Source organism: Myotis brandtii, unplaced genomic scaffold, assembly GCF_000412655.1.
Source record: "Myotis brandtii unplaced genomic scaffold, ASM41265v1 scaffold73, whole genome shotgun sequence".
Taxonomy (NCBI): Eukaryota; Metazoa; Chordata; class Mammalia; order Chiroptera; family Vespertilionidae; genus Myotis; species Myotis brandtii.
Genome location: NW_005370886.1, coordinates 679,599 through 691,482, shown reverse-complemented (window position 1 = coordinate 691,482; position 11,884 = coordinate 679,599). Strand labels below are relative to the sequence as shown.

Sequence of the window (11,884 nt, the reverse complement as noted above, 5' to 3'; positions counted from 1 at the left end):
GGCATTTGGGGGCAAGCAGGACAGCAGGGGGGCTGTTGGGGGCAAGCACACTGGCACAGGAGGCAGTTGGGGGTGATCAGGCTGGCGAGGGGGCATTTAGGGGTGAGCAGGTCGGCGGGGGGCAGGGGGCAGTTGGGGGCAAGCAGGCCGGCAGGCAGAGTGGTTATGGGCAATCAGGCAGGCAGGCAGGCAGGTGAGTGGTTAGGAGCCAGCAGTCCCAGATTGTGAGAGGGATGTCCAACTGCTGGTTTAGGCCCGATCCCTGTAAACCAGCAGTTGGACATCCTTCGAGGGGTCCCAGATTGCAGAGGGTGCAGGCCGGGCTGAGGGACATGCTCCCCCCATGCACGAATTTCATGCACTGGGCCACTAGTCAAAAACTATAATGCTGGTATACTGTAATGGGGGACCTGGGTGGACAGAGAACATCCCTGTATATGTTCTTATAGTTAGATTTTTAAACTATGTGAATATATTATCCATTCAAATATTAAATTTAAAAATGTTAAATATGCTGTGTGAGCTTAATAAGGCATTCCTTCCCTCACTTCTCCCTCCCTCTGCTTCAATTAATCAAGCTAGGAAGAGCCCTACACTTAGAAGCAGTATAGCTTGACAGTTGAAAACATAGACACTGGGGTCAGCCTGCTGAGGTTCAACTTTAGTTCTGCTAATTGCTGGCTATTTCAGCAAGTTAATTAATAAGTTCAAACCTCATTTTTCTCATCTTTAAAATGGGATGAGTGGTATAATTCCCTGGTACTCACTCTGCCCTTATCTTTGAGAAAGCCCTGGATTCTTAGCACCCTAGTTTCCTCATCTGCAAAACAGGGAGATTAATAAGGTTGTTGGTGAGGGTTTAATGAGTGAATACATGTAAAGCACTTACAATAATGCTTGGCACATAGTAATGTTCAGTAAATACTGGCAATTACTATTATTTAAGGGTTTCTTCCCCTAACTTTAGGCAAATTACATACTCTCTGAACCATCATTCTCAGTTTCCTTATGTATAAATAGAAAAAAACACACAAAATTATCTACCAATGAGATGATAAGATAATGAATTTGAAAGTTCCCTATGGCATAAAAATTTTGGTTAGGAAGAGAATTGTTACAGTAGAAAGAGGAGGAGGGTTGGATACTAAATGAAGATTCTACTTATTCAAGGTTCCCCTCTCACCTTCAGCATTCCAAATGAGATAATATCTAAGGGGTAAGTGGAGGTCTTTAAAGGCCATGAGTCATTTGTATATTAAATGTCAGAAGATGAGTCCTGGTTCCCACCTCTTTAAAGCAGAGTGGCCAAAAAGGACCACACATCACTGGCTGCCACTCCATTGTGGGATGCCAAGTGTTCCCATGTATTTGCTCCTATTTTGAGGAGGTGCTGAGGCTTAGTGATAATCTCACTATCCTTAGCAGCTTCTCAGAAAAGAAAGGAAGTAGCACCCTGAAGGCTCACTCTCCCAGCTCCACACATACAGTCAATTTACAAAGAACAAAACAATTTGCTTAATCAGGGGTACCAATTCTCCATATCCCAGCAACCAGCCCTTGCAGGCTCATTTTATGACCTATAAAGCCCTTTTATCCCCATTTTCTGATTTGCGCCTCGCAATAGCCCAAGAAGGCTGTCAAGTGGGCGAGAGGTAATCATTCCCATTTTACAGAAGGAGAACACTTTACTTTTCAGAAGGAAAGTGACTTACCCCAGCTCTCACCACTTCATAGAAGAATGAGAATGAACAAAGGATTAAGAACCAGAAGACCCAATTCTGAGGAGAGTGCTTTAGAGCTGTAAAATTCTATACATTTGGGATTTTATGAAACTGTCATGCCAGGGCCAAACCCAGAACCCAAGTTTCCTTTCCTCCAGACCACAACTCTTGTACTGATGCTGGAGAAGGGAACAGCAAATAAAGACTAAGAGAAAATTATCAACCCCCCAAATAACTGCAGCTTACATTTAAATAAAACTTTAAATCTTCCTGAATATTGAGGCCTTTTCTTGCATTTCAACCTCATGGCAACCTTGTGAGGGAAGTGTAGCAAAAAATAGGAATCTAAAGTTTTAACCACCCACACACATACTTCTTATCCTTCTTCCCTGCTGCACTTTTTCTCCTTAGCACTTAGAATTAACATACTACATATTTTATTTAATCATCTGCTTAGCATGTATTTTCCTTAAGTAGAAAATTTGTTCCATGAGGAAAGGATTTTTGTCTGCTTTGTTCACCATTTACCAATGCCTAGAACAGTGCCTGGTACATAGCAGATAATAAATATTATTGAATAAGCAAATTAATGAATATGTGGTGTGTGTTAGGGAGAGTACTGTGAGGCTTATGTAAATTAGTATATGAAGGTGCTTTGAAAATGCAAAATACTGAACAAATGTGAGGGATTACTAGTATCCTATATAATAAAAGCCTAATATGCTAAGTGTCTGGTCGTCCAGTCAGCCATTCAACTAATCAAAGCATAATATGCTAATGATATGCTAAGGCCACTCAACTGCTCACTATGACATGCACTGACCACCAGGGGGTAGACATTCAAACCAGTAGGCTAGCTTGCTGCTGTGGTCTGGCCCATTGGGACTGAGCTAGATGGGCCAGACATGCCCTGGAGCCCTCCCACGGTCCCTCCTAGGCTGGCCAACCTCCCGCATCCCTCCCCAGCCCCAATCGTGCACCAGTGGGGTTCCTTGGCCTGGCCTGCACCCTCTTGCAATCCGGGCTGAGCGAGCCCCCTCCCCGAGTGTATGAATTTTGTGCACTGGTCCTCTAGTATTAAAATAATAAAAGCTATCATTAAGTAAGTGCTTGCTATGTGCAAGACACTGTACCATGTGTTTTACATAGATTAAATCAGTTCATCTTCACAATAGTACCAATTAACAGGTACTACTATTCTAGTTTCATAGATAAGGTATAATGGTTAATTTTGTGTTTCAACTTGTCTGGAATACAATGCCCACACATTCAATCAAACATTATTCTGGATATTTCCATGAAGGTATTTTTTGGATGAGGTTAACATTTAAATCAGTAAACTCTGAGTAAAGCAGATTGTACTCCAGAATGTGGATAGGCCTCATCTAATCAGTTGAACGTTATAATAGAACAAAGACTGACCTGTCCCTGAGCAAGAACGAATTCTGCCAGCAGACTGCCTTTGGACTCAGACTGCAATTCTTCCCAGATTGCTGACCTACCCTTCAGATTTTGGACTTGCACCTCTGCAATCACGAAAGGCAATTTTTAAAAGTAAATTAATATTCCTCCTTGTAGATAGATTATAGATATAGATATAGATGTAGATATAGATCTATAGATACATATGCATCTTGTTGATAGTGTTTCTCTGGAGAAGCCTGACTAATACATAAGGAAACTGAAGCTTAGAATGGTTAAATCCCTTGCTTCAAATCAAACAACTAGACAGTGGCAGAGCCAGAAACTTAGGGATCATCTTCCTTGTTTCTTCCATGTCATACACCTCTCTCATCAACCCAACAACAATTTCTATTGAATCTATCTTCAAAATCAATGTCAAATCTTCCCTCCTCTCCCTGAACTCCACTGATTTTATTTCTGTAGCAGCCTTTCAATTGAGCTTGCCATCCCTACTTTCACCATCCCCAATCCATTCTCTATAGAGTCTGCAAAAATCAACTTCTCAAATCACAAAGCAGACCCCATCATTCTACTGCTTCAAATGCTTCCTATTGTACTTAGAATAAATAGCACTCACTCTGCCCAACACTGTCATACACACTGTGAGTATGTTAACTCACACTTAATCCTCACTAACACTATAAATAGTACCATTATTATCTCCATTTTTCAGAGGGCATAACTGAGGCACAGAAAGATTAGTTAATGTGTCCCCAAAATCACACAACTAAGAAGTGGCAGAACCATGACTTGAACTTAGGCAATATGCTTCCAGAATCTGTGCTATTAACCACTGAACCATACCACATTTAGGTACATACCCTTTCTGGGCCTACAAGGTCTCATGTGAGCTGTACTTGCCTGACTCTCTGCCTTCCTATCATGTCACTTGCCTCCTCTCTCCCTGTGCTCCAGTTGTACTGCCCTTTTTTTCTACCCCTCAGGTGCTATCCTTGTTCCCTCTTTTAAACTCCTTACAAGCCTTGCTGTCTCTTCCTTTATTTTTTATTGTAATCCAAATTCATAGGGTCTCTCCCCAAATCTCCACACAGCTAACTCATGTTAAATGTCAATTCCCTGGTATGCCAGGCAGGCCCTTAGACAAAATGTCTCCTCATGGCAATAGGACTTCTTAGAGCTAGCTGAATGTATTTATTTCCCCCACTTTCTGGTGCCATTACTGGATAGCTTAATCACTTACAGAACTAGTCATGTTCACACACACACACACATACACACACACACACACACACACACACACACTACAATAATAAAACACCTCAAAGCAATGGGTTCCTAAGAAGAAGCTCTTCTCATCCCGATATGGGACTGTTTAGGGGTCTTTTTCATTTTCTCCTGAAGCATAAAATTGAGGAATCCTTGCTGTGGGGCAGGAACAATGTTCCTTGTGAATGAAACTCCTGTTGGATCTCTTAGCACTCAAAGAGGAAAGTTATGTCTGATCTTCTGAGGCCTGATTTCAGGGCAGTAGAAAAGAACATATTCTGTTTTCCCAAGTGTGTATCCCCTCTATCCTGTCAAGAATAATAATTACTCTCTATATAGGTACAGATTAGCACAGTTCACACAGCCTTTTCTTGTCTACTCACAGAGAAGACTGGACAATAAACAAAGCTCTGTATTAATTTTATGTATCAACTTGACTGGGTCAAGGGGCTCTCAGACATTTTGTCAGACATTATTCTAGATGTGCCTGCTGGGTGTTTTTGATGATATTGATATTTGAATTGGTAGACTGAGTAAAGCAGATTGCCCTTTCCAATGCAGGTAGATCTCAATCAATAGAAGATCTAATAGAACAAAAAGGCTGAGAGAAAGGGAACTATTCCTGCTTGACTGTATAACCTGGAACCTCTCTCTCTCTCTCTCTCTCTCTCTCTCTCCCTCTCCCCCCTCCCTCCTTCCTTCCCTCTCTCTCCTCCAGCTGTCAGGTGCAGCCACCTCTCCTCTCTTCTTGCACCCTCTATGTGTATCACCATAGAAATCCTCCACCACTCAATCTTATTATGCCATTGTCCTTTCTGCCAGGCAAAGTTTTTGAGCTTGGCACTGAAGGTACTTCTTGATGTGGCCTCAATGCACCTTGCCAGAATTACTGCCTTTAGCAACATCAAAGCACCCACATGTTATTTGCAGAACATACTGGCACTTTCATGCCTCAATTCTTTGTCTAAGGTTATTACCCTCTGCTTAGAATATTTCTTACTTCATCTACCATACCTACTCCCCACACCAAGCCAACAGGGCCATCTGAAAGGCTTGAAAGTACAATTTAAATACTATATTTTCTAGGAAGCCCTGCCCAATACTCCGAATCACTCCTCCACTATGCTTTTGCTCCCCTATACTTCCACATCACCTTCTTTGTATCTCCAGTAGCATTTCACCCAGGCTGACATTAGTTATCCCCTTCTGAATCATTAAGCTCCTGAACACATAAACCACATTTTGTCTTTGATTATCCCACACCTCAGCCTGACATATAGTTTCCTGGAAATAGCAGCTGCTTAATAAGCATCCATTTTCTTAAAATGACCTGTTAAAATCCACTTAAGCATTACTTATCATGGCAATTGACTGGACACAAACTAATTGGCCATCAATAGGGAACACAACAGAATTCTATTTAGCCATGTAAAAGGAGGTTTCTCTGTACATACTGATATAGAATAATCTTCAAGACATACTGTTCATTGAAAAAGGCAAGACTGTAAAACATGCTACTATCTATATGAAGTAAATAAAATGTGTGTGTGTATGTACATAAGTAAATGTTTGTACAGGCTTGTATATATCTCTATACAAACACTTAAGAAACTGATTTCAGTGACTGTTTCTGGAATGTGTGATTGAGGACCAGAAAGAGGAAGACCTATGGAGACTTAATTTTTGCCACATTCTTTTCCTACGCTTTGAATTCTGTACTATGTGCATGTATTACCTACTCATAATAAATAAATAATTTTTGTCAAGCATCTATTACATGGGGGAGAGAAGATATTGAGCTGTTATTAAGTATTGCCATAAATTTCTCTTTTGGGTTAGCTAGAAAATACCCTAAGAAATGTAACATGATTAGTCAATGATTGTACACAAATGAAGTGGTAGCTCTGAGTCAGCTGGGATGGGCTCTGGATCCGAAGAAATGTAAAAATAATAACAACAAAAATTTATATAGCTTTACTCTGTGTCAGGCACTGTTCAGGGTACTTTAAAAGTATTCACTCATTTAATCCGTACAACACTATGAAATGGGTATGTACTACTGTATGTAGAGCTCGGGAAGTATGTCTCAGCGCTGCGGCTGATGCAATGGTGTGAGCACACTCCACCGTGACATGCTTCCTCGGCACACCAGGAAGTAGCAACGCCCGCCTGAACGAACTCCTAGAGCCACGTGCACAGTACCCCAGCCTTTCAGCCATTGGTCGCCTGTAGCAATGTGTCTCCCTCTGATTGGTCCCCTCATGCTATATATACCCCTGTAGTTCCACAATAAAACGGATCTGTGTCACTGAACCTGGTCTCCGGAGTCGTGCATGCAGACGCCCTAGCGCATTGGGGCTCCGTTGTCCTCACCCCCGAGGGACCCCCTGCTTCATACTACTATCTTCCCAACTTTAAAGATGAGGACCCTAAGGGTTAAGTGAACTGTCCAAACCACACAGACAATAAGTGGCAAGAGCAAACAGGAAATTTGGATCCAGGGTCCGTTCTCATAGCCATTACATTATGTTGTTGATACCAAGGCAATTGTATAGCCAGCACTTAGTAGTTTATAAGTAATCAAAAAATACATTGGATAAATGGATGGATGGATGTGTGTATGGGTGAGTAGATTGGTGAGTGAATAGGGAGTAGATAGAGGGATGGTTGGGTTGTGAAAAGAGTAAGGCTTTTGTAATCAGATAAATCTGGATTTGAAAATGATGCTGCCCTTTATTTAATCCTGAGAAATATACTTAAACTCTATTGCTGTTTCCAAGCTATACTAGACTATGAATGAACTCTGGGAAGGCCAGGACATTTATCTTTCACTCTCTACTGCATTCCTAATGTCTAGAATAGTATCTGACAGATAGTAGGTGTTCAGTGAATATTTATTTCCTGAATTTATAAACCAACAAATGTTAACTTTAAACCTATTTTGTTAGAGGATAATGTGAGAATTAATCGAGATAACATTTCACATAACTGGCACATAATAGGTATGCTTCCCTCCCCTTTCCCCCTACTAAATTTACCTCATGAGCATTGAAGAAGGCACACATAACTGAGAATTGGGATATGTGGATTATTTTCCCAGTTACTGAGTAGTTGTGAGGTCTTGGGTCAAGTACCATCCCTCTCTATGATTCAGTTTTTACAATGTATAAAATGGTTGGTATTCAAACATTTTTGTGTGGGAGATAGGGAGAATGCAAGGTAAGCAAAAACCCTCTTCCAAAAGCTTAAGCAACAGCTCAACATATAAAGCAAAAATCAAGGTGCTCTGGATAAATCAAAGATGGGAGATCCAAATTCCTGCTTGCCCCTGCCCAGGCCCTCCCCTTGAGGTACTGCCATGGTAAACCAAATGCTCTAAGGCAGAGGGCTACAAACCTTTTCTGTAAAGGGCCAAATAATAAATATTTTAGGTTTTGCAGGTCATACGGTCTCTGTCACAACTATTCAACTCTGACTTTGTATCATGAAGGCAGAATGTGCATGGCTATGTTCTAATAAAACTTTATATATAATAATAGAATTTGAATTTCATATAATTTCATGTATGTCTGTCACAAAATATTCTTCTTTCAAATTTTCCCAACCATTTAAAAATGTAAAAAACATTTTTAATGTTTTTTATTGATTTTTAGAGAGAGGAAGGGGGAGAGAGAAAGAGATAGGAACACACCCCCTGCTGGAGATTGAGCCTGCATCCCGGGCATGTGTCCTGATGGGGAATCCAACCATAACCTCCTGGCTCATGGGTTGACACTCAGCCACTGAGCCACACTGGCTGGGCCATCTTTATCTAACTTGTGGGCTGAATTTGACCAGTAGACTGTAGTTTGCTGACCTGATCTAAGGAGTTGGGCTATATTATCACCAAGGTCATCCCGTTTGGACATTACAACTGAGGCAGTCCAGAAGCAACATGAGCAATGTAGAGAGTAAAGCCTGAAACTATACTGTTGCAGTGGAATTCCAGAAAGTACATAGCAGAGTGGATCAGGTCTGCTCTAAATTAGAAAGATACCTCAAAAAGGAAAAGGCTCATGTTCTGCTCCTACCCTTCATTTCCCCAGACTAAACTGCATTTTAAAATACTTTGTAGATCTCTGTTATTCATAGCAGAATCAAATCAACTGTTAAACTTAACAGTTGGTCATTCTATCTTGCCTATACAGAGATTTCTACCAACTCAAATACTGTGACTTTTATGAAGGTCACTTGAAATTTGGCATGGAATTTAGTTCAATATTTAATATTCTTCTCCAAAGCATTGGCATATAAAGTGGAGCAATAGGAGTGGACAACACTTAGTGCAGGCAAAGAAGGAGCACACTATCTTTAGATAATTTTTTTAAAAAACTAAAAGTCAAAGTATTTTTTATATCACCATGGACCAGAAATTTTAAACATCAGTAGTAAAATACTCTTCCCTGACAAAATATTTTGTTGGTCAAAGTTCTAAACAATTGTTACTACTGAGTTTTAATAATCTATATAAAGTTTCAAATTAGCACCTTTTATTACTTATCTTTTAATAATATTGTATTGTACATGGAAGTCTAATTCAGAGAACTTTCAGTTATATAGTTGCCCCCCTACCCAACACATACAGACTTTACACGTGTTTCCACTTTGTAAATGTTTAGAATCATTCATGGCAGATTTGGGTGCATTTCCTTTTATTTATTGATGAGAGAGAGAGAGAGAGAGAGAGAGAGAGAGAGAGAGAGAGAGGAAGAAGAAGAAGAAGAAGAAGAAGAAGAAGAAGAAGAAGAAGTAGAAGAAGAAGAAGAAGAAGGAGGAGGAGGAGGAGAAGAAGAGGAAGAAGAAGGAGGACGAGGAGGAGGACGAGGAGGAGGAGGAGGAGGAAGGAGAAGGAGGAGGAGGAGGAGGAGGAGGAGGAGGGGGAGGGAGACATTGATTTGTTGTTCCAGTTATTTATGCATTCATTGGTTGATTCTTGTATGTGCCCTGACTGAGGATCAAAGCCCAAACATTGGTATTTCTAGAGGATGCTCTAAGCAACTGAGCTATCTGGCCAGGGACTTTGGGTGCATTTCTTGTCTGCAATTCCTCTAGTGCTATATTACAGCATTTAAATAGTAACTTCAAAGTAAACAATGGTAGCCACAGTGATTGTTAAGTTAAAGGAACAGAATGTATGCTATTCAATTCTCTTATTTATGTGACAAATTGAAGTTTTTGTCTGTGCTTAAAATCTAAAACAGCAAAAACAATATAAACTATGGTATACTATGTTTGTTCAGGAAGTACACATTTTAGATCATATTATGTTAATGAATTTGTTTTTTAAATTGAAGTTTAGTCTCCTTTTTCATTGTTAGCTATTTGAAAATTTTTAAAAAAATCAAGAAAATAAGTATTAGTGCTGGTTATTACTGAATTTTTTAATATAGAGAGAGTTCTGAAAATGATACATTCCAGATTTCACACATGTTAAGTATACCATATCGAGAATCCTAGAAAGCAAGGAACTGGTTCATTGGTAATCTACATAGACCCAACCGTCAATTAGCCCTACCACTGGCCAGAAGCCTGAAGCAGATAATTTGATTATTGACTTAGATATGAAACACCCTTTAATGAATCCACCCACTGTGTTCATTCTAGCCCCACACTCAAAACATCTGAGAATCAGATGAATTGTCAGAAAGGAGAAAGACCCAGACCCAGCTGACAGAAATATCAGGACTGGCATATTTTATTTTTTAAAGCAAACTTCGTGGCATTAGTTCATCCTTAAGGAAGTCCTTTTCCAAGATCATGACTCTGTTCTTTTCTGACTCTCTCAGCACCATTTGAACTAATGATTCTGTGGAGCAGTGGGGAGGGGCAGTGACAAGTCAGGAGACTAAGCTTTGCCTTCATGGAGCTGTGTGACCCTGTGTGAGTCTCTCTCACTCTCTGGGTCTCAGATTTCCTGTACGGATGACAAGGACTTGAAGGTCTTCTCATGCTCTGATCTTTTCTGGGTTTAGAAACATTTAAAATAGCCCTGTTGGGATACCAGGGAAAGAGGGATATCTGAGAAAAAGAGTCTCTTGAAACCCTGGCATAAAGGAATATAAACTGGATGCCTTCAGGAACCACTAAAACAGATGTATAAAGAAGAAGCAAGCTCCTCATAATACAGTCCTAGCCAACTCCAGATTCCCTCCTCCTTTCCAGAATGGGATAAACAAAAGAGTTAAACATCAATTTTTGCCCAACTGCTTCTGGCTACTTTCCTTCAGCTTTGGGTTGTGGGTGGCAGTACAGAAGTGTGGGCTAGCAAGGCCATCAGTGTCTGCTGACCCAACCCAACTGCCCTCCAATACCCTCTTGCTCATGCCTCCCAGCTGAGGACAAAGGCATGGGGGCCTCTCACCCCCAGAATCTCTAACAAGACTTGAGCTACCCCTGAGTCAGAGAGGCATCAAGATGCAGCCACCACTTCCTCTCTGGAAGGGAAGTCATTCCAAGGTCTCCAGGTAGAGAAGGGAGCATTATGGCATAAAATTTACTGTTGGAAGATAATATTGAACACACACACAAACCCACACTTCTTGGGTGGCGGTGGGGTTCTCTTAACTGAATGGAATCCAGACCCATTTCCAGGATAGGGATCTCTGCAGCTATCTTTTTTTCACGAAGCCCCAAGTATTGACAGGGTGACCCTAGCCCAGGCAAAAAAAGGCTCCTGAGCTCCCCTAGACAGCTTCCCTGAGAGTGGTTTTTTGGCCCTCGTGCCCTGGGACTAGTCAGAGTAAGGGGATACAGGGTCTATTTGGGGGACTATGCAACTCTCCCATACTACCTCCTCCACAATCCCAGGCTTTGTGACTGCTCCCTTCTTCCCAACCCCCTGCCAGCTGGCCTGCAGCCTGCAAGCCTCACAGCTCACAGAGAGCCCCTCTGCCAGATCCCTTGCTTATTTAGCTTTCCAGGTTACCCCCACTATCATCCCACCCCAATCTCTGGGGTGGGGGGAGACAGTAGGATTGCGGAGGAGGATGGGAGGGGGCTTTCTTCGTTAGGCGAGCAAGGGCTCCTAAAATGGCCACAGCGAGCTCTCTGGTATCTCAAGGACAGCGGAGAGGGGAGGGCAGTGGGCAGAGGCTAGGGGGCTTACAGCAAGGCGGCTGGTGGAGGAGCTGGGGGTGGGGCTAGGGGACTGAGGCTCAAGCAGGGGAAGCCAGGGTTATATGCACTCACCATTCCTGATCCGCCCCTTATCCACTGCATGGTGCCTGCTTCTCCGAGGCCCTGGTGGCTGGCGCAGGTTGTCTGGGGTTGGCTGGTTTGGCAGGGCTGGAGCGAGGGAAAGCCCCAGCACCCTCTCCGTCTCCCCTCCTCCACAGTACTATGGCCCAATCCCCTCCGCCTTGGACCTTGCCTTCAGTCAGGCTGTTTCATCCCAGCCCGCAGGCTCTGCCTCTCTGCCTGACAGCTCTCAGCTC

At 42.0% G+C, this 11,884-nt stretch overlaps 1 protein-coding gene across 2 annotated transcripts in view; it reads right to left on the bottom strand.

Moving 5' to 3' along the window:
• ARHGEF9 (Cdc42 guanine nucleotide exchange factor (GEF) 9) overlaps window positions 1-11,878 on the bottom strand; it is a 204,287-nt gene extending 192,409 nt beyond the window's left edge. For both annotated transcript variants that reach the window (XM_005882609.2, XM_005882611.2), the window contains exon 1: window positions 11,640-11,878. In XM_005882609.2, coding sequence (XP_005882671.1) covers window positions 11,640-11,669 — 30 coding nt within the window. In that variant the 5' untranslated portion in view covers window positions 11,670-11,878. The remainder of the gene's footprint in view (window positions 1-11,639) is intronic.
• Window positions 11,879-11,884: the final 6 nt, after the last annotated feature.